The sequence below is a fragment of the Palaemon carinicauda genome, chromosome 33 (assembly GCF_036898095.1).
Source record: "Palaemon carinicauda isolate YSFRI2023 chromosome 33, ASM3689809v2, whole genome shotgun sequence".
Taxonomy (NCBI): Eukaryota; Metazoa; Arthropoda; class Malacostraca; order Decapoda; family Palaemonidae; genus Palaemon; species Palaemon carinicauda.
Genome location: NC_090757.1, coordinates 12875775 through 12899462, shown reverse-complemented (window position 1 = coordinate 12899462; position 23688 = coordinate 12875775). Strand labels below are relative to the sequence as shown.

Below are 23688 nucleotides of genomic sequence, written 5' to 3'. Positions count from 1 at the left end.
ACATTTAGGCGAACGAGGAGCAGCAGTTACAAAAAGATCCGGACAAAGATCCTTAAAAATCAGCATGATTTAATTAAAGTCCATAGAGGGCTAAGCAGCTTTAGGCTCCTCTCCGTCTGACAGAGTCCTCAAGGGAATATCAGTAGGAGGGGGAACAGCAACTTCCTCATCTAAAGGAACCTTGTCCGATAAAAGCTGAGTCTCAAGCAAGGGAGAGACCTACCGTGGTGGCAATGCTTTACAAGCAGAGTCCACACACACTGGTGCATTAGTAGCGGACCAGGACGCAACGTCATGTAACTGCTTGACAGTCTGTGAACTGTCAACAACTGAACTGTCAACAACAACAGGTGCGTGAGGACGCACAGCGTCCACTCGAGACTGCTTTGACTGCCTAGACTGAGCAGTCAAAACAACTCTAGAATGCGGAGGTTGACGCACAGCGTCAAAACAAGTCAACTCCGATTGTTAGCGAACGTCCTGAACGTCAACAGGAGCATCAGCAAGTGGCCTAACGTCCAAATGTGGCTGAAAATCCACACGAGACCGCATCGAGTGTGGTTCTAAACAACCTGACTGACGTGACTTAGCTACGCCAACGTCAACAGGATGCACAAAGGAACGTTAGGTTGGCTGAAAGCCAGGATATCGATGAGATAAACGGCTAGACTCAACGGACTAATCGGCAGAATAGTCTTCCATAAGGGAGGCAAGCAAATTCTGCATGTCTGCATGTCTTGCCGTACAATCCATTAAGGATCAACGGAAAAGGTTGCGGTAAGAGACGAGGGTAACGTCTGTGACCGCAACACTTTGCAAACAAAAAAGACTCTCGGAGTCTGTGTTACGCTTTTGTTAGTCGGCGAGCAGTTTTCCGATGACTGCATAGGGTCAGAGCTGTCCTAATGGCTGCAACCAGGATGCTGGACCTGTCCTGAAAGGACTGACTTTCGCTTAAGGGTCTCGAAACCTTGTTACAGGTTTCTTATGCGAAAAGCCTTCGGATGACGAGGAGAAAAACATCTCTCTCGCCTTATGGTAGGGGAGATCTTGGTAAGATACACCCGATACCATAGAGGGAAACGTCTGTTCGCTGATCAAGGCCTCTCGAACCCATAAGTCGTATGACATTACTTCTCCCCTGGGCTTGGGAGTTTGCAAGAGGTCCCGGACTAGGTGAACGACAGGCACGAACAGACGAACCCTCGGACGCAACACTGTAACACTTTGCGTAATATCACTTTATCACTACGATTTTCTGTTTTGCACTTATTTCACTGAAATCGAAACTTTTACTGATTTCTACCTGAAGCACGCAATTCTACCCTCATCAAAGGTAGTAAATGCGAAATCAGGCGTATAATGCAAGCACATTAATACCAGCAAAAAAACAGAAAACATCTTTTAAGATAAAAAATTCAGTGGTTGGGGAAGAGAATAAACACTAGTTCATTCAACTACGTTTTCAATCTCTCACCGTACATTGCCGGGGGACGAGAATAAAACTAAAAACGTTTTATCCTTTCTCCCCGTACAGAGACTAGGGACGAGAGTAACTCGAGAACAACGTTACCCGCTAGAACGGAACGTTTTCTCTCCTCTCTCTCCCTCCGTCTCTATCTCTCTCTCTCTTTCTCTCTTGATTTCGCACCTAAGAGAAGAGCCCAATAACGTTTCGTCAAAAAAACATGTTATTTGACCAAAGGAAAAAACTGAAAGGTTTTTCAATTAAAAAGTTCCTTTAAAATAGAATTCAAAACATTTAAGCTTTGAAAGAAGAATGAACAAAACGTCAGAATCTCTTTCTGCAAAGTGAAACCGTGATACACTCTCTCTCTATCGTAACGATAGAGCGCATACTGCGTAGCATAAATAAACTAAACGTTAGTTCATCTTTGAAAACAGTACGAAGACTATTCAAAGAAATTCTTTCATAAAATCTTTCATTTAAAAAGTTTTAAATCCTTAGCTCTTTAAAAGCTATTACGATTTAAAGGGCTCAACGTTGATTAACTTCGGTTTCCAAGTTAGGACCGCCTACTCTCAGGAAAGGTCGCATATAAACAAAACATTAAAATTTATTTTTTATGTTTATTATAAATGGAAAGTTAATCGAAGAGGAAAATCTATAATTAATTTATAACGTGATAAGATAATTACTAAAAGCCTAAACACACTTCCGTCTAAGGGAAGGGTCGGCCATTTAAAAGTCAAAGAAAGTCCATACTCTCTTTGTCACCAAAAAATAAATCTATCCAAAACGAGTTCAAGATTTAAGATGAAGATAAAACACCTGCACTACGAAAGCTCAAACCAGAATATAGTACTTCACCAAAGATGATGGGAAAAAACTCCAGGTTTCAACAGCGAATAAAGTACGTCTTGTCGACACGTCGACAGAGAGAAAATTGAGTCTTTGTTTACATGGAGTTTGGTATCTGGCCGACAGTTGGCGCTGATGGGCACACCCGCAACCTGTATAGCGGTCGCTGGCGAGTTTTTTTGTACAGTTTTTTGTCTGTCGAGCAACAGAGTTGCAGCTATATATTCACCGGCTAAGTTAAATATTTAAAATTTGTACAGTATAGAAAATAGATAGATAGTAACAGCATATATGAAACACTAATCAAGCAAACGTTCAATACCTAACGAGCATTCACAATGTTTATAAGTGTCAGGAACTGCTATAATAAACTTCTTTCTTACGAAGTACTGTCAGTGATCAGGAAGTGCTCTTGCATTTTTTATTCATAAAGTATTTCTACTACACAATATTAATATAAAATAAAGTCCTCTAACATAATTATCAAATTACATCATGGAAAAGTTCAATCATCCATCAACATGAGGCAATACACCAGAAATTCCCATAACACGATCTCCCACATTATTCCTTCCCCCATTACCAGAGAGAAAACATAAGGGAGACAGCCTTGGTATGCGTGTGGTGTAGATGCAATGTTTGAATTTTTACTAATAAAACTTTTGACCTTTCAGCCTAGGACTCAGGCCGAAAGGTCAAATGTTTTATGATGATTAATGGGTTCCTATAAGATTAAACATCCTTCTGCTCATTAAAAAGTATGGGAGATATACTTTTTTAGATTTAAAGAATGCAGCTCTGAAGTGGAACTACTAGCATCTGGTCCAACTAGCATGCAAAGTTTTGAGCCCTGGGTCCCCAAGAGGGGAGGCCAGAAGAATGAAGAAGGGACAGTCATACTATTATTCATTCTAGTCTTACATCTACACATTACTATAGAAAAGATGCATCCTTATCCCAAGTGGGATCTGGGCTTGAACAGTCCCAATAGGTCCCAGCACAAAGGTGTCTAGGGACTCATGGGAGGGTATACGCTCGCAAGTAAAAGGCCATGAAGGTGGTCTGCTTTTCTCACACACCAACCTTCAAGACTTGGCCCACTTACAGGTTTCTCCTGGATGCAAGAGTGGGGGCCAATATCCCTGACCTCATGAGCTCTGGTCCTCGGTGGTACCTCAACTCTCTTGTTAGTTAAGGCGTATGCTCTGAGGATCATCTCACGAAGCCAGAAAGAGACAGTGTTTCTTGTCACATCTTTCTCAGAACAGCCGGTGCTAATGAAAGTCTGAAACTCAGGCCCGAGGTGTCGGGTCCTTTACAGATAGCACCCCAGAGGCCTCACAGAACACAATAGCGTCTCCTCTCGATCACCACCCGACGCCTCCCGAAGAGAGGGGATGGAGAAGGACTCAAACCTGGGATTATTCACTGCCAGGTTCTAGGCTTTGGCCACAAAGTTCAGCACAAAACAGGAGGAGACCTCCAACTCCTCGGGGTGGATGACTACACAAAAGAGGCCGTGCAACTTGCCCCACCCTTCACCAATGCTAAGGGAAGGGTAGCAGAAAGATATTCTTAAGAGTTAGATCCCTGTTTGACGACCTCCTCAAAAGGGGTATGCATAAGAGCCTTGAGAACCAAAGTGGGCAGGCCTGCTCAAAGCTCCTCACAAGCATAGAGAACTCTCAGGAAGTGGAGAGGTCTATACCCTTCAGTAGGAAAACCATACTCAAGGCTTAGCAGTAGCCTTTGACAGTTAGGACTGAAAGGCACTTCTCTTGGTGTAGGAATTATGGGTCAAATTTCTCAAACTTTGGCAGGGAAACAAGGAACCCCTTTCATTCATTTGATAACACAAAAGAATTCCATTACAGTAGTCAATCACGAAGGATTTCCAACCAAACTTAGAAACTTTATCATAAAACAGTATGACAGTCCTTTCAACCGAATTCAGAAGGGGAAAAACCATCCCACTTCTTCCCTGCTTGAGAAAGACTGCTGCCCAACCCATAGATAATGGCTGTGGTCAAAATAGACTACCAAATACTATATTTCTAACTATCAACCTGCCTTTATACAAGAAACTGGTCATGTATCCAAGTTATTTTACCAATACAGCATAAGGTCAGTTACTGCATATACAAATTGTAAGAATTTTAGAGAAAGATGTGATATGAGATCATAACCCCTTCGATGTGGTTCTACAACAGGTTACTCTTAGTCCCTAAAAGCTCAGGAGTTTGGAGACCATTGCTAGATGTCTCCAAACTCAACAACTTCCCAGTGCTTACAAAGTTCTCCAAGGAAACTCACTCAATGATTCTGGGAATGATCAAACAAAAAAATTGGATAGACCTCTCAGATGCACATTTTCACACCTCGATTCATTTAAATTCAAGGATATACCTTTCTATAAATAATTGAATAACATTGCTATCCTCCAAGAAAGAGGTATCAGGCAATGAACCACCTTAACTAGTCTACTGGCTTTTGCAATTACATTTACGTTAGAAAAATCACCCTACTGTACTGTAATCTTACTGTGGGTAGTGTACAGTAGTTAGTAGTACGAAGAATCAGAAAACACTTTGTTTTTTTATATCCTTATACCAGTATAATTGTGGACTACTCATCTGCAAGAGCCTGCACCATGACAAATGAGAAATGGCACATCAAATGTACCTTGTATATGATATGCAACTCTATAAAACCCTTACTTATAAAAGCTCACCATTTCAATAATGTAGCCTAATTACAACCTTAATAAGCTAGCCATTAGATTTATAAATACCTTGCTTAATATCTGGAACTGTTTTAATCCCTTATTCCCTATTCTAAATATCAAAGTGGCTTTGCTTAGTCTGCAACAGGCAAAGGGGAGGGGGTCCTCCTTTCTCCTCATATGCTACTAACCAACTACCCTATCAACCACCGTTTTCCATTTGTTACAAATCTCTTGGCTTTTACCAAATCTTGTATTATTAATTCAACTTTTTATGTCATGCTTTTCTAAACAATTTGATGCATACCAATCATGAAATCCAACAAGAAGATAGGTCTACCTTTAAAACCCTTCAAATTTTACTATAATACCATATTACCCAATAATAAAATCCCAAACTAAGTCGTAGAGAAGCTGGACCAAACAGTATGGAGGACGTTGATTATACAAAATTCTTAGGAATAATAGGCTTGCAGAAGGTTCGAGCTATTGTACCGCCTATTGGGTTTCTAGGCAACACATAGGAAGAAGAGATGGAAGAGAGCAAGGGTAGAAAATCTATTTGTTAGAGGTCAGGATAGATGAATAAAGTATGACAACTAGCTGGTAAGATGCAGGTGCAATAAAACATCATTGCACCTTTATATGAACATAGGTTTATTACTAGCTACAAATTAAAAATACTGTTAAGAAAATACTCACCTTCCACAAGAATAACTCTTGCAGCCTGCATTAGTTCACAAAGTCCAGAATCTTGTGAATCTTTGCTGCCTTGCAATACCTAAGAAAGAAATTAATTCTTATGAATAAATCATCCATTTTAAGAATTCTATGATGTATCATACAATACTACTCTAATCTTTTTTTAGCCATATGCATGTGGAAATAGGACTTGAAAGTCATATTAAGCTGATTCATAACAAGAGGATAGCCAAATTTTATAAAGAAAGGCAAGTCAAAAAAATTAAGATTTAAATAGACTGCAATAATTGTCTTGAACTTGATGTTCTTTTTATGAGGAATCCACACTGGACTATTATTTTATCATCAAACAAAACCAAATATAAGTAATAAATAACAATAGGTAAGAAATATATAAGTAAAGAAACACATATAATTCAAGATACTCTACAGAGAAAAAAGCAATATGAACATCAAGGCAGGTTCTTCGAAATACAGTAATAATTTTAGATTTACCTTCAATGATTTCAAAATATTGCCTCCAGCAGTTAACTGAAGTTCCATACTGAAAGGGTTCATATCAGGATGATGATGATAGACATCTTTCTTAATATTCAAGCACTCTTCAATTACGCTTGCCAGTTGGGGGTTCTCCCAAGAGTTAGGAGCTCCAGAGGTTTGCTGATGAAAAATTCTCCAATCTGCAGGAGGGTAAACAAGAAGAGTTCAAAATGCTGATTGAAGTGAGAACAGTTACCACAATGTTGAAACAGAGACAAAAATCATATAACGAATTATCTTGATTACATAATGATAAGCTTCTATGTAACATTTGTATAATAGTAAGTAATTTGCCCCAAAAGTTCAATATGTCTGTCACCTTTAAACAGTTGTGTCTAACAAAATAATTAAACTGGGGTTTGAGATTAGGATAAGAAAAAATGAGATTGCTTCTATTCTTTCCAGATTTGATTAAGTAAAATAATTTTCAGCTTCTATATTTTGAACATTACAGCCCCAATTGCAATATCATGGGGATTGTAATGAGATATTGTATTCCATTATTTAACAGACTGCACAAAGATTCTGATTACCAGCTTATAGAAAAGTTTAAATCGATTTACTACCAACACCAAAATACCCATACATATTGCATTTTCTTACTTGAAGGATTATTATTATTTTTATTATTATTATTATTATTATTATTATTATTATTATTATTATTATTATTATTATTCTTATTCTTATTATTATTATTAAATTCTAAGCTACAACCCTAGTTGGAAAAACAGGATGCTATAAGCCCAGTGGCCCCAACAGCGAAAATAGCCCAGTGAGGAAAGGAAACAAGGAAAAATTAAATATATTAAAGAATAGTAACGTTAAAATAAATATTTCCCATATAAACTATAAAAACTTTAACAAAACAAGAAGAGAAAGTAGATAGAATAGTGTGCCCGAGTGTACCCTCAAGGAAGAGAACTCTAACCCAAGACAGTGGAAGACCATGGTACAGAGGGTATGGCACTACCCAAGACTAGAGAACAATGGTTTGATTTTGGAGTGTCCTTCTCCTAGAAGAGGTGATTACCATAGCTAAAGAGTCTCTTCTACCCTTACCAAGAGGAAAGTAGCCATTTGAATCTACATTAACATATCACAGTTGAACTGTTTCTAAAATGATTACAGGCTACCTATGCAAAATACTACAGTTCATCTTTGATAGAAAACCCTTTTAGATTCTTTTTCCCTTTCGTTTGTTTTACTTAGGATGTAGACCATTGTAAGATGCGTTTGCAGAGCATGGATTCCCCCTTATATGATCCATGGGTTTCCAGTCTTTGCTTTGAGCTTCATTGCTTTAAGGGATTTTGACGAAGGAAAAATCTATTTCTGGGGAGAGACCTGTGACGCCCGGTGAAAAGTCCTTCTTTCTACCTTTTCTGATATAAATCTTCCAAATATACCAGAGAAAAATAAAAGCATGGAATGCAGAGGTTACTACCCTCGCGCGGGCACCTCGTGAGTGTCGTGTATACATCAGGGGCGTGTGAAAACCACTATTCACAGGCTGTCTTCCAATTAGATAACTCCTTCATCAAAGGGAAGGGCCGTAACAAAGACCCCAGAAACCACACTTGTACCACGCCACCGTCACCCACACGAACGCCTTCTAGGGCATCCTTCTGTTTTGGACTTGCCCGCAAAGACTTAATTTGTTTGTGCTCGGTGTTTTCGCAAGTGATTGTCGTTAATTCAACATGACTGACGCTGCTTCTTCACCTTTACCAATGTTAAGTACCATAGTTTGTTTTGAGTTTTTTTTCAGTACCTACTATTTTTATTAACCATTAATTATCCATATTCCATTATATTTATTGTTTTTAATCATAACCTATAATGTATTGTAATTTCCGTGATATCCAATTCCTGTTCTCTAATACATATGGGGAGTCTACTATGGGAAGAATTACTATGAAAGTCTGTGATTACTGTTAATTTTAAAAGAATATACAGTATTCACATGATGAACTAAAATAAATTACCTATAATAACATACTTGGTGTTAGTATACAGTGAACCCTCGTTTATCGCGGTAGATAGGTTCCAGACCCGACCGCAATAGGTGAAAATCCGCAAAGTAGTGACACCATATTCACCTATTTATTTAACATGTATATTCAGACTTTTAAAACCTTCCCTTGTACGTAGTACTGTTAACAAACTACCCTTTAATGCACAGAACACTTAATGCATGTACTACAGTACCCTAAACTAAAACAGGCACAAATATTAAAGGCGATTTTATATCATGCGTTTCCTAAACACGCCAAAAAGCAGATAAAAAATGGCAACCAATGTTTTGTTTACGTTTCTCTGATCATAATGAAGAAACAAGCGCATTTACACATCTGTGTATAGATTAGTTTTTGCATGATTATATTGATTATTCAGTACAGTATGTTGATTTTGTTATTACCAATGTTTTACTTAATTTTTCTTAGGACTTCCAAATGGAATGTTTTTCTTTATGACGCCGCCTGAAATGACGGCGTCATAAAGTATGCTCAGTAAACAAACGGAGGCATTTAACGCGCATGATGAAAGTGATAAATAATGATCTTACAGTAAAAGCTTTTAGAAAATATGTTATTACAAATATTATTTACCGTATCTATATAAAATCATACATACGTAGCAAAGCAGGAAAACAATTTACGAGAGAGAGAGAGAGAGAGAGAGAGAGAGAGAGAGAGAGAGAGAGAGAGAGAGAGAGAGAGAGAGAGAGAGAGAGAGAGAGTTGTTTTACGTACGTAAATGTAAATTTTAAACAAAATAAATAGCCCCATTTCATATAAAATAGGTTATTACAAATATTTTACTTTATCATATTACAGTAGTAATACTGTAAAGTTCAGTACAGTATGTTGTTGTTATAGTCGTGGCGATGAAATTCTCACGAAACAAAAACACGGCATTCAATTACAACAGCTGATTCTCATTCTCTCTCTCTCTCTCTCTCTCTCTCTCTCTCTCTTCTCTCTCTCTCTCTCTCTCTCTCTCTCTCTCTCTCTCTCTCTCTCTCTCTCTCTTTGTGTTATACAATACTTACATATGGATGAAAAAACTAAAATTAGTTTTCTTAGTGTCAATTAAATACGAAACGAAAAAATTATGCCGAGTTTACATCCATTTCAATCGTTGCTAAAAATACGGCATCCGATTTCATCAGCAAACCACTATTTTGGGGAAACATCATTTTATTCTAGAAAATTGCTACTCGAGTTAATTACACATTAAGAAAGCGTGTACTTTTGTTTTTAAATTTCCGGTGTTTTAAAAATCGAGAGTATTGTCGACTTCTTTTTGTTTTACTTTTGGCTGTGATTAGATCAGCTGACATCTAGCTGCCGCTCTTGAGAGTGTACGAATACACTATCAAAGTATCATTTATACCATTTCTTAATTTATTCAAACCGTCTACAGTATTCAGTTGATATTACATAAGCACCAATGTGTTATAACCTATCAAATTTTTTTGTTTATTACAATTAAATCAACACACACACACACACACACACACACACACTCTCTCTCACTCTCTCTCTACCCCTCTCTCTCTCTACCTCTCTCTCTCTCTCTCTACCTCTACCTCTCTCTCTCTGTGGGCTACTTTTCACTACCTCCCATTCCTTACCTCTCTCTATCTCTCTAACAAATGATATCTTTGTTGCTCCTCAAAGTTTCATTTATATTGAAAATCAATCATGATTCAATTTTCCTCACTTTCTCCAATCTCGTACCATCGGTCACATCGCGGTATTTTCGAAATTTCCGGAAAATCCGCGATACTGTATATGTATATACATGCGTTATGAAAAAAATCCGCGAAGTGGTGAATCCGTGATGGTCGAACCGCGAAGTAGCGAGGGTTCACTATACTACATATTTAAAAAAAAAAAAAATGTATATACTGTATATATATATATATATATATATATATATATATATATATATATATATATATATATATATATATATATATATATATACTTATATATATATACTTGTATATATATATATATATATATATATATATATGTATATATATATATATATATATATATATATATATATATATATATATATATATATATATATATATATATATATATATATATATATATATATATATATATATACGTCACATACATATACCAAAGCACTTCCCCCAATTTTGGGGGGTAGCCGACATCTACCCCAAAACTAGAGTGCGGGGAGCAGTCACTCTCCCCCCAGCTCCATCTCTTTGTTGCTGTCTCACAAGATGTAGATACAGGAGAGGGGGTTCCCAGCCCCCTCGTCCCGTCCCTTTTAGTCGCCTCTTACGACATGCAGGGATAACGTTGGCGCTATTCTAATTTTTATATGCCCCCGCGGCCACAGAGGGCATATATATATATATATATATATATATATATATATATATATATATATATATATATATATATATATATATATATATATATATATATATATACACAATACAAAAGTATTTCTTAGTTCTACATATAAATGTATCTTTTCCTTTTAAAGATATATAAGTTCAACATCATTTGACCCAATAATTATGAAATAATTATTTATTTAGGAGAAAATTTCTGTTTTGACTTTTAAAGACTACTGGTGAATAATGGGAGTCTGTGTCCGAAATTTTTGCAAAAAAATATTCATTCTACAAAAGCAACCTATTTTTTAAGTTTTTGGTTATAAAGGCTTTGTAAAAACTTCACATGAAGTTAGCTCTTATATCCAAGTGTTCTACGGTAAAATAATATTAAAAAAACAAAATCCCTCCACATAACTGAAGCATGACATAGTACTGCACATTATAATTATTTTACATACCTTTATTTACAGGATGATGCAAAGTAATCTCTTCTGTGAGATGTGGTAAAACTGGTGCCAAGGTTAATAACAAATGATTTAAAAGATTTTGTAGAACAACCATTGCAGAAATCCTTCTAGGACTCCAGCGAGAATCACAGTATAACCTGAAAATTTTAAATATATGTGTTGTATACAATTTCTTAAGGTATTCAAATAATTTTTAAGAACATAACTTTTCAGAAATCGTAAGTGGTTAGAAGTCAAAATTAGTTTAACCCTCCGATCATTCCTAATATTAAAATGCAAGTTTCATGAGGCCTACAAAATATATTTATAGACTTTTTAAGGCCTTATCCAAAGGATGTACTTGTAAATTAGACAAATGAAAATATATGGGAAGTAAAAGTCAGAAAGCAATGCTATTATACCGAAGGAATGATTCAATGAACTTTTGGTAGCACTCACAGAAATTCCAAAAACATATCAACTTCAAAATAGTAAGCACAGTGGGATATCAATTCTAAAAAAAAAATTAGTTATCTTCATCTCATTATTTCTATGAACTTCCCCTGATGTTCATATTGCTTCTTTCCAGAAACTTAGTTTAATCAATGTTTACCAACAAAATTTTTGAATTTTGAAATTTTCCTTCCCTTCAAAAACAAAATCACATGTCCTTACTAAACAAAGAAACATTCAAGCAGTAAGTGGTAACTGATGCGCCTGTCTCTTTGACTGCAACTTCAAAGTAGAAATTATCCACATTCTCTTGACACCACAAGGAAGTGAACATGTACAGCATATGATCTTCAGATGAGCACAGTACAGAAATAAAAAAATTAATAATTAAAATGCTAGTTATTCCTATGAACTGGCCCTGATGTTTACATTGCAGACTCCCACACTCTAATAGAGGTGGGACACCAGTGACAGAAATATAGGAAAAATTTAATTTAAAAGTAATATACCATGGTTAAGATCTACTAACATGGTCTAGATTACTTTTAATAATTCACCTCAAAATAGAATTTGAACTATGGGACTCTAGATTGTTTAATAAAGCTCTTTAAAATGTGAAACTTTAGACTTTATAATTGATATTTCTTGATGTTAATGAGACTTTGATACCAAACTAATTATTAAATTGAAATTCCATTATTTTCCTTCCTTGCATTCATGACATTCACAAGGATTTTTTCAGCAAATCCCACCTATTTTTATTTATGTTTACATAACATTTGTAAGTAAAAAACAGCATATAAAAAAAGTTGTTTAAAGTTTTTCAGTCTTCGTTTCGCTTCAACTCATATTTTTTCGTATATTTGTTTAAGATATGGATATTTTTTTCAAGGTAATACTCATCATCTACCTTTAATATGTGTGTGACCAAATAACCAGGTAGATATTACGCAAACTAAGTGAGGTATAAAGAAAAAATGAATATCATGTAATGGGGACAAATGCAATGTTTTGCTTCGTCGTCGGTCAGCGGGAGGGGAAGATGCCTGAACCAACAGCCAATCAGCAACGAGCTTTTAAACCATGATTCAGCTTCATTTGCCAGCTGGGATGAAGCAGACTTTACCATTATTCACATCATAGAATCCCTTCTGACTAACAGGCGCTATTTTGTTGAAGTGGAAGGTAAATATGGCAGTTGGAGGCTCTAAAAGAATGGACTCCCTCAGGGCTCTATTCTAACTTCTATACTACTCAACATATATACAAACGTATGGTACTTAATTTATGCCAACAACCTTTGCATTGCTATGCAAGCCTAGAACTTTGCAGCAACAGAAGACTGCCTTAATAAACCTCTTGAGGACCTAACATATTACTACAAAAACTGGTTCCTTAATGCCAACCCAAGAAAGACATAAGTCTGAGATTTCCACCTAAACAACTGGTTGGCAAACGAAGTCCAGAACTGAACATCATATGGGGAAGTAAAGATATTGAATCAAATAACTTACCTGTCTATCTTGGAATACTCTAGATAGGACACTCTCCTTCAAACAACATATGGAGAAACTAAAGAAAAAGCAGTCAAGATGCAACAGTTTGTTGATTAAGCTGGCAAACTCACAGTGGGGAGCTGACACTGTTACCTTGATGCAGTCACCTTTAGCACTGTGCTATTCAACAGCAGAATACTATTCTTCCATATGGTCCAGGTCTTGCCAAGCTTGGAAGGTTGACTCTGAACTCAGCTAAGCTTGTTGCATCATCACAGGCAACCTAAAGCCAACACTTCTTCCAGCCATCTACAAGCTTGTAGTAATTTGACCACCATTCATAAGACATGAACCAATCAGTAAGGTAGAGAGAGAGAGAGAGAGAGAGAGAAGCAATTGTCTGACAGCAGGCAAGTACCCTCCTCTCCACTACAACCAAGGGATGCAGCCAAGAATGACTGTCGACTGCTTTGGCAATGAATCTCTATCAACCTACAGATTGAGACAATAGACTGAGAATGATCAACATCAAAGTGAATCCATCCCTCAGCCAAGCAAAAATCTCCCAAATGGTACTTTATTCTGCCAAAATGAACGGGTTGCACTCAATCCTGCTAGAACAAAGGTAGGAAGAGCTAAAGATAATTTGCTCAGGTAGGAACTTTCTGAAAGTGCTCAGTGCACCTGTGGCAAGCACATCCAATCTATGAATCACATACTCCAAGGGTGTCTGAGAGGTCGTGGCTGTTCTGATGACGATCTCGTAGGAGACGACCAAGTTGCTCTCAACTGGCTATTGCGGTGACGTGATAAAATATGAACTTGTCAAATTAACGATGAGCCTTTATATCTTGACTTACTTAAATTCCTTTGCTATTCTCCGAAGGCCAGCGAGCCTTTGCTTGTGGAATGTAAGTCTGACTTGCCTGAGTGGTTGCTTACACTAGCTTGACTTCCATAGTTGGGTCTACTTTTCATAACTAAACTGTTCCCTTAGTAAGGATCTGAATGTTGACTGTCACTTACAGAATTGAGTTCCTCTCCTAGATTCTCAAATTTTTTAACTACTTTAGATATTTGTGCAGTTAAACACTTGCTGTTCCACATCCCTGGTCACTCTATTAGACATCTAGATTGCAAAGACTGAGTAGGTAATCTGGATCTCTCCTCTTACTAAAGTAAGCACCCTTAAGCAACATCATTTTTATTTTGGGAAATAACATTTTTGATCATAGAAGCTCTTAAAAGTTTTATTCAATTGAATCGTTACGAATATTTTTGTTGTTGGTGATGTATCAGATAAAGCTGGGTGATGACATCACATTTCGGATGACAGTGAGTTTCTTTTTGCTTTCAAGCTCAGCCACTAACTCATCACGGTCTTTGTAGCATTTTTTTGGGCCCCAGCTGCCCTAGTTTATATTCTTTACCTCTCTCCTATCTTGCTATCTAATATCTTAACTTTTACTTCAGTGAAACTGTAGGGTTTTCCAAGTGTTGCACTAATGCATTGAATGGCATAATTACCAGCTTATTTAGCCAAGATTCCTTAAATCCTATCTTAACATTCGGATATTTTGTGGGAGGGTAACCAAACATTTGATAAATTTGCTAGAAGTTGGATTTTGCTTTAATTGCATTGGCTAGAGGCCCCCTTAGTTCGACTCAATTGATTTGTTTGCATTGGCTAGAGGCCCCCTTAGTTCGACTCAATTTATTTGTTAACTATTAAACAACCCTTCCTGCTTGTGTGTGGAAACACATCCAATTAAAAAGATGAGAGGGTTTTACTCACATAGGAACAAAAACTTATTACATGACTTATATTCTATAATCTTTTTACTTTTATATATTTAATTATGAAAATAATTATTTGTTTAATTTCTTAAATCAGTGTTTACTCTATTTTGAGATCATTTAGGGTGAAAGTACACTGGTCCTGCAGGACTAATGCTACCCATATGATCCTTTCACACACTGAAAATGAGCAGTCATACACAAGAGTAATTATGATTAAATATATGTTCTTTATCAAATTACCATGGTCTATTATTAACAATCCCTTTAATTTGATGAGTGAGTATGATAGGGAAGTTTGGGAGGTCAAAAAACCTTTAACCTATTACCTAGTCCTAAGTCTAAGGCTGCATGCATTAATGTTTGCTTTTATTTTGTACAACTAAAGTCTGTTCTTCTTAGTTTCATACCTGGCTGATATGACAAATTCGTAGATAATTTGTATTTTTCCTAACCATAGAAACCTTAGCTATTTATGCATATTTGCCCGCCAGTCCTGTCCCCCAAGACAAGTCCTACCTCTAAGTGAAGTGAGACATTTCATTGGTGTGGGAAGGAGGGGGGGTAGCAAGCTACCCCTCCCTACCCCCTGCTAACCAGCACGGGGGTAGTTAACCCTCGTTAAAATTCTATTGGCTCGTTATTTCAGCTACGCCGAAAGTAATACCCTATGTAAATAGCTAAGGTTTGTATGGTTAGGAAAAATACAAATTATCTCCGAATTTGTCATTTTTTTACTTTAATATAATTGAGTTTAATACCAAGAGGGATTTGCAGTTTAACACTTGAAAGGGTATGTGAATAAGTAATAGTGTTAGGTAATTTTTAGAAATTTTAATTTTCTAATTATAAATACTCTCAATGGCCCTGGAGTGCTCGAGTATGGCTAGAGGTAGTTTAAAATTTAATTTTTTAAGTTCTTCTTTGAAACTTTTTTCCTGATGAAGTTCAGTAAAATAATCAGTACTACATATAGATGACTTGGGTTTGTATAGTTAAAAAAAATGCAAATCATTTTTAAAATGTGCAATATTATGGTGAAATTATCCTTAATCTGGAGTTGGCCATTACAATTAACTGATTTTAATGAAATTGTTTGAATCTACTTTCCAATATCTGCTAATGTGGAATATGCTTTAGTTTGTATGTTGACGAAGAAAGAATAAGCAATCTTTCCTGTAGGCATGGTGGTATTTTAGTCCTTACTCTTTTGTCAACGGTGCATTGTTTAATTACTTATCTATTTCCTTAGGTTATTGTTACTTGCCTGTCTTTGAAAACACTTAACTGGTCATATTCAATTCTACATAATTAAAACAGTTACTGTCTATTAAGGCTGGCAAATTCTTATTTTTACTTCTAACTCAATTTGATATTCTAGGCTATTTCTGTCTATAAGTATTCTACCTAATGGGCTTGTAGATTCTTGTCGTGGCATTGGCTTTAAGTGTTGGTCTGTTTTAGAATTGTTTCTACTGAAGTTACCTCTTGATGTTTCTTTGCTACAGTGCTTCTTTGATAAATGTCAGAAAAGTATTTGCTGTGCATTAATGCATTTAGAGAAATGATATCTAGCTATGGTGGTAATCACAAGAAGCTGTTCTGGAATTTTTAAGTTTTAATAAGTCACAGGTATTGGGCAGGTGGTGCAATTTTGTGATTAGAGGGTTTGTAGTTCTGGAAAGTAAAGTTAATTTTTACTTAATTTGCTTAGGTGGATTTTTTTTTATGGTGGCCTGTTGGTAATGTCCTTGCCTGGTGATCACCAGACTGGGGTTTGTCCCGCTTAAACTCGTTAGTTCCTTTGGTCACTGCAACCTCACCATCCTTGTGAGCTAAGGATTGGGGATTTGGGGGAGCCTATATTTCCACATGCTGAGTCATCTGCAGCCATTGCCTGGCCCTCCCTGGTCCTAGCTTGGGTGGAGAGGGGCTTGGGTGCTAGTCATATGTATATATGGTCAGTCTAGGACATTGTCCAACGTTGTTGGAATGCACCTTGCCAGAGTGCCTTGGGGTCCGGGACTGGGGAACAGTACAGCAGAAACTTGAAGTTCAAGGCTGTCGCGAACAGGTCCACCGTCGGGAACCCCTCTAGTAGCCCACTTTGTTGGCTACTAGAGGATCCAAAGACCACTCGGTACTCACTATCTGCGATGCTCTGCTCAGACTGTTGGCGAGCACATTCCTTTTACCCGGAATGAAGCGAGCAAATAGTGGAATCGAGTGGACTTTGGTCCATCTCAGTATCTCTACTGCAAGATGGGATAGCTGTTGTGAAAAGGTACCTCCCTGCTTGTTAATGTAAGCCACTACCGTGGTGTTGTCGTTCATCACCACCACGGAGTGACCTGCCAGGGTTTGTTGGAACTGTTGAAGTGCCCGATATACGGCCTTCATCTCTAGCAGATTTATGTGGAGGCACTAACTGATCCTGACCATAGGACTGGGGTCCTGTGGTTCAGAACGTGGGGCCCCCACCCTTCTTTTGAAGCGTTCGAGAACAGCATCAAATCCGGGGGGAGAACGAGAAGATCCACTCCCTTTCGGAGGTTTTCGTCTGTCACCCACCACTGAAGGTCCGTCCGTTCCGCAGGACCCATAGGGACCAGAATGTCCGGGGAATCGTGGCCTTGATTCCACCAGGACTTGAGCTGCCATTGAAGGGATATCATCTTGAGGCGGCCGTTTGGAACTATACGGGCCAAGGAGGAAAGGTGACCTAGGAGACGTAACCATAATTGGGCTGGAAGCTCTTCTCGTCTGAGGAAAGGATATGCGATCCTCCTCAGCCTTGCTATCCTGTCGTCTGATGGAAAGGCTTTGTGGAGATTGGTGTCCAATATCATGCCTAGATATACCAGTCGTTGAGATGGAAGCAGAAGAGACTTCTCGAGATTTACCATGATCCCTAGATCTTGGCAAATTCCCAGAAGCTTGTCTCGGTGTCGAAGAAGGGTCGATTCCGAGTCTGCCATGATCAGCCAGTTGTCCAGATAACGGAGGAGACGGATGCCGATCCTGTGTGCCCACGAAGAGATCAGGGTGAACACTCTGGTGAATACCTGAGGTGCTGTGGAGAGACCGAAACACACCACCTTGAACTGGTAGATCTTGTTGTCTAGGCTGAATCTTAAGTACTTCCTGGAAGACGGATGGATTGGGATCTAGAAGTACGCGTCCTTCAGAACCAGTGTACACATGAAGTCTTGCGGTCTCACTGCAAGTCTGACCGTGTCTGCTGTCTCCATGCTAAACAGAGTTTGTTTGACAAACTTGTTCAGAGCTGAGAGGTCGATGACTGGTCTCCAGCCTCCAGACGCCTTCTTTACAAGAAAGAGTCGACTGAAGAAGCCTGGGGAGCCATCGACGACCTCCTGGAGAGCATCCTTCTTCAGCATGGTCTCGACTTCTGCCCATAGGGCTAGCCCCTTTGCCGATCCCATGGCAATAGGAGCTCAACGACTCTGGATTCGCTGTCAGGGGAGGAAGAGATGTTATGAACGGGACGCGATATCCCTGACTGATCACGGAGATCGTCTAGGAATCGGCCCCGAGTTGCTGCCACCTGAAGATGCAACTTTTTAGGCATCCCCCCACTGGTGGACATGCAGGGGGATTGCCAATCCTAGCGTTTGCGGCCTCGGCTGCTCCCTCAAGGATTCTTGCCTCCCCTGGAGGACTTTTTGCCCTTCTTGTCTCTGACAAGGCTGCTGCTTCGACATCGTCGTCTTTGCTGCCGCTGCTGGTTTTGTCGTCTTGGACTGGCGAGGTTGTTGAGGTGCTGGAGGTTTGTAGGGCTTTGTTGTAAGAGCCCTTTGGAGAAGAGAATCCTGCTTCGATTTTCTCCACCTCTCAGCCGCCTGTTCCACATCCTTAGGTTCAAACAAACTCTTTCCCAGGAGGGAAGAATGTCTAAGCTTGCAGACATCCACGTCTGGGACCTTCGAGTGGAACCTCTCGGTCACCGCATCACGTCGCTTCAGGATCGAGTTTGCCTACAAGTTCGAGACTTGGTGGGCCAGAAACTCAATGGTGCGTGTGCCCGAAAGGAAGAAGGTCTCCAGGGCCTTCCTGGTGCTCTCCTTGGACAGATCCTCGGATCACAGCAGGATGCCCCGAGAACCCAGCCAGACATCCAGCCACGAAGTGGCCTGCGTGGCACACTTTGCGACCTTCTCCTGACTCAGGATCTCTGTTGCTGAAAATTTTACTTGCCGGCTGGAGAGTTTCTCAAGAGAGACTCCCCTGGTAAGCTCTTCCACAGAGTGGTGGAGTGGAAGAGCTAAACAAGACTCCTCCATGATCCCAAAATACCTCCTCTGTTGGACGCGAGGAGGTGGGAGGAGCTTGTTGCCAGCAGTGGAACGGCTGGAGGAGGTGATTTCGGAGAGCTGGCCCTCAACCTTATCCCTGGCACTCTTCACCCCTTGGGACCAAGGCAAAGCCGCACTGGCCTTAGTGGGTTTTTGAGTGCCAAAGACTCAGTCCAGGACCGTGTCCTTGCCCTCACGAGGGGCGATCTCAGGGACCTTGAACCCGTTGAGATGCCTCATCAGAGTCAAGACTTACCAGAAGGCATGCTCTGACTCTTACTGCTCTTCTCCTGGTGAACTGGCAGCAAAGTCTCCTGTCCCCTGATGCTCTACTTGGGGGAACACGTGGACGTTCTCCTGGGGTCTCGCTGGCTCTGGTTGAATCCTGGAAGAAGACTTCGGGATAGTCTTTGAGTCCTTTGGTTCCCTTCTAGGAGGGATGCAGGACTCCAGCAACGAAGTCTGAGGGCTCTTCTCCGCCCCAACACGGGATGATTCTCCTACTCGCGGTGGGGTTTCTCCCATTGGTGAGGTAGGAGAAGGTCTCACCTCGGTTGATTCTCCTGAGAACGGAAAAGCTTCGTCCACAGGAGAAGGAGAGAACGTCTGTGGGGGGGAAGGAGCCTTCCTTACGGACTTCTTAGGAGCCAGTTTGACCCTGGGAGAAGTCACCACGATCTCTACTCCTCTCTTCCTCTTCAGTGGGGTCAGAGCTGCCGTTGGTTTGAGACCAAAATCAGCGAAGGCAGGCTTAACAGCCTGGACAACAGCTCTGACAAGGGACCCAAAGCATGGCTGCTTACTGACAGACGCAGTGTCAGAGACTCCCGCTGGAAGGAAGGGGATCGGGCGATCCTTCGGAGTAGATACTACAGGGCTTGCGGGGGGGAAGGGGGGGGGGGACGACGACGACCGTGAAGAAGATGACCTGACTGCTCTCGCTCCTGAAGACTCGCTAGGAAGCTCGCGTTGCGAAACCCGGAGGGAATCGCACTTGGGCTCGCGCTGGCATTCGCGCAATGGAAAAATCCCAGGTTTGCTCGCGGGAGAACGTTCGCGCACATGTGCATGCACGCGGGCGCGCGGAGATGGAGGTGCGGGCGTGGGGGCGCATGGGCACGCGGGCGAGGGTACGCATGGGCGCGCGGGCAAGTGTTGGCGACCAGGAGAATGACGGCGCGTAGGTGAACGACAGAGCGCAGGCGAGCGATGGCGCACAGGAGAGCGATGGCGCGCAGGGCGAGCAGGTGAGCGACTGTGCACAGGTGAGGATGCGCATGGGCGCGCAGGTGATCTTCTGCGAGCAGGCTCGTGGGCGCGTGGGCATGCTGGAGAGTGATGGCGCGCAGGCGATGGGGCGGGCGGACGCGCCGGAGATCGCTGGCATGCAGGTGCGCGATCTGGAGAAGACAGATGGGGCGCAGGATCAGCAGGCTTAGGAGCTCGTGAAGGAGACTGCTCGTGGGTGCGTGGGCGCGTCATGTCCCGTCCACCTCTGGAAGTGCGCACGGTAGGAGCTGGAACCTGTGGGCGCGAAGGTGACTGAGTGCGATGATGAGGGTTAACAAAAGCGTGAGTTCCGAGGGTTAATAAAAGCGCGAGTTCCGAGGGCGTGCAGGTGAACACTGGCGAGAAGGCGAAGGATGAGGCTTCCTTCCTACACCCAGATCCAAAGATCGTGGGCGTGCGGGCGAGCGATGGTGCATAGTTACGCGCTGGCGCGCAGGGGAAGTTCGCTGGCGAGCTGGAGATCGTGGGCGCGCAGGAGATCGTGGGAGCGCAGGAGATCGTGGGCGCGCAGGTGTCCGCTGGCAAGGAGGAGATCTCTTGCGTACAGGATATCGCTGACGCACAGGAGAGCGCTTGCGAGTAGGAGAGCACTGGCGAGCAGGCGATCGATGGCGAGCAGGAGAGCGCTGACATGTCAACTCTGCCATAGGAGATCACTGGCGCGTTGTTTCCGGCACAGGATGACACTCAGCAACAGCAGGAACAGGAGAAGGCTTGCGCGCATCTGCGCGTGAGCGCGCAGGAGAACGTGGGTGCATAGGTACAACCTGGCACTTAAGGGACTTGCTCACATTGTGAGACAAGCCCTTTTAACCCAAAGGGACCGGCACCCATTGGATAACGGGGTGCGAGGGCGCCCACTGCGCATCAGCTGCCACGAACGGTGAAGGAGGAACAGCAGGTCTGGCAGGCGTAGGAGATCGCGAACGATCTGCAGAGAGGTCGGGAGATGCGGCTGCACCGGTTGATTCACGACGAGGAGGATCCTCTGCGGGGGACGGCGAGGGCTAAGAGCCGAAGAGGCGCCTCCTAACTCCCTTGTGGGGAGAAGGAAGACCTCTACGGAGAAGAGAAGGGCGAGCCTTGCGACAGATACTTCCTCTGGGAGCAGGAACACCATCGTTGGTCCTCCGAAGAGGAGTTTCTATCAGTGAACTCCCCCGAGGGAGAGAATCACCTGCAGGAGAGACCGTTGGACTCAGCTCCTCCCTCGAAGGATGTTCGGAGGGGGGAACTGAGCCTTCAGCAACATCAGCACCCAAGGCAGGGGTTTGACCGGACCCGTCGGAAGCCTCTGCCACAACAACGTCGACAATAGACAGAGGGTCAACCTCCTCTATCACCGGCGACTGTTTGACAGCTGCGCCCAACTGGATCAAGTCAAACAGGGCTTCCCTGGAGGGTGAACCCTTAAGCCCCAAGGAAGACCAAAGCTGCAATAAATTATCATTATAAACAGAAACAGAAACAGATAAATCCTCCCGCGGAGGAAGAGAAGGAGCTGCCTCACTATGGGAGGCAACTCCCTCTCCCAAACCCCGAGGTCGGTCAACAAAAGAACGGCCTATGCTACCACTCGACGGCCTCTCATGAGAGAACGATCGAGCGGGAGCTTCGAAGGAGGTTCGGGCAACGGAAGAACAGTCCTTGGAATTTTCCTTCTTCAAGGAAACCCTTGAAGGAGAAAGATCCCGCTTAGACTTCTTCTTCCGTCGCCGGGTAAACCTCTCCCACTGAGAGGTAGACCACTCCCTGCACTCACTGCACACTGTATCCTTATCACACTGTTGACCTCTGCAGAACGGACACAAGGAGTGAGGGTCCGTCTCGATCGCCGACATATTAGTCCCACAAGGGCGGTCGGGTAAACCAGGGCATTTCCGCATGATAAGGAGAGAGGCCAACTTCCAAACACACAAACTGAAAGAGAAAGCAAAAAAGATTAAGGCTGTCAATGCGAGGGTGAGAGCAGACACGTCTGACCATCACCCGAGCCAAAAGCGAAGTGAATCAGTTCACCGGCGTGTGAGGGGGGAGGGGTAACTAGCTACCCCTCCCCTAGCCCCCCGCTAACTAGCGAGGGGGTAGTTAACCCTCGTTAAAAATCTAATGGCTAGTCATTCAGCTACGCCGAAAGTAATACATTATTTAAATAGCGTGGTTTGTATTTTGGTTACGGAACAAGTATGTGTTTTTAACAAATGTGATATTTCCTTTCTCCTTCCTTCCTTACCCAATGTTTCCAGTTTACATGTTTATTTACATTAATTTATAATGAACTATCATTTTGTTAGAGGTAACTTTTAATGCATATTTTTACTAATGTCTTCAAATATTGTTACTTTATGTTTTCCCTATAATTAACTGAATGATCAATATTATATAATTTTTACCATACCCTACTTGAGTATAAGATATATACATAACTTTTCAAAATAAAATGGATAAAAAAACAGTAAAAATTTAGTCATACTGTACCATTACTGTAAACTGACCTGTCTCGAACTAAATTTATATAAAATGCAGATACATCTGAGTTGATAAATGCAACAGAGCTGCTCACTACTTTGTGGTAATAAAAATGGTTGTAGTTCTCCCATACCTGAAAAAAAAAGTTGAATCTAATCTTTATATACAGAATAAAATTATCTTATACATGATTGCTATAAAACTCCTTTTATTTTCATATTGCTTCTTCTCCAGATGCTCAGTTTAAGTGCCTTTACCCCTAAAATTTTAACATTTTATAATTTTCCCATTTTTTTCCCTTCAATAAATACATGCACTTGCACCTTGATTGTCAATTTTAAATGTTCAGTAATATTATGCTAGACCCATTAAAGCAATAAAAACAAATGATAGAACTTAACCACTTGTCAGGCTGAATTACAATCTGCAAATTTTGTGCCTACAATTTCTTTACAAAAATATCACTAAAATATATCAGGCAACTGCGTTGCTTATACCGTAATGGCTGTATTGCAGTACTCCTTACTGTTACTCTATTTAAACTTGCCTCCTAATAAAGATCTAGCTAAAATTAGTGCATGGGGAAAATTGTGGGGCATGAAGTTGATATGATTGTAAGTACATAGGTCGAGGACAGTGGCTTTTCAATATTCGGATCTCATCATTGTTAATATTTCTCTAACTTTGCATGACTCTCTTAAAATTTTAGGTGTGATTCTTGGCAGTAATTTACTTTTTGGG

At 40.9% G+C, this 23688-nt stretch overlaps 1 protein-coding gene across 1 annotated transcript in view; it reads right to left on the bottom strand.

Moving 5' to 3' along the window:
- IleRS-m (Isoleucyl-tRNA synthetase, mitochondrial) overlaps nucleotides 1-23688 on the bottom strand; it is a 223961-nt gene that overhangs the window by 17105 nt on the left and 183168 nt on the right. The window contains exons 15-18 of the mRNA XM_068356756.1: nucleotides 22974-23080; nucleotides 11139-11284; nucleotides 6243-6427; nucleotides 5748-5826 (exon numbers count right to left, since the gene is read on the bottom strand). Coding sequence (XP_068212857.1) covers nucleotides 5748-5826; nucleotides 6243-6427; nucleotides 11139-11284; nucleotides 22974-23080 — 517 coding nt within the window. The remainder of the gene's footprint in view (nucleotides 1-5747; nucleotides 5827-6242; nucleotides 6428-11138; nucleotides 11285-22973; nucleotides 23081-23688) is intronic.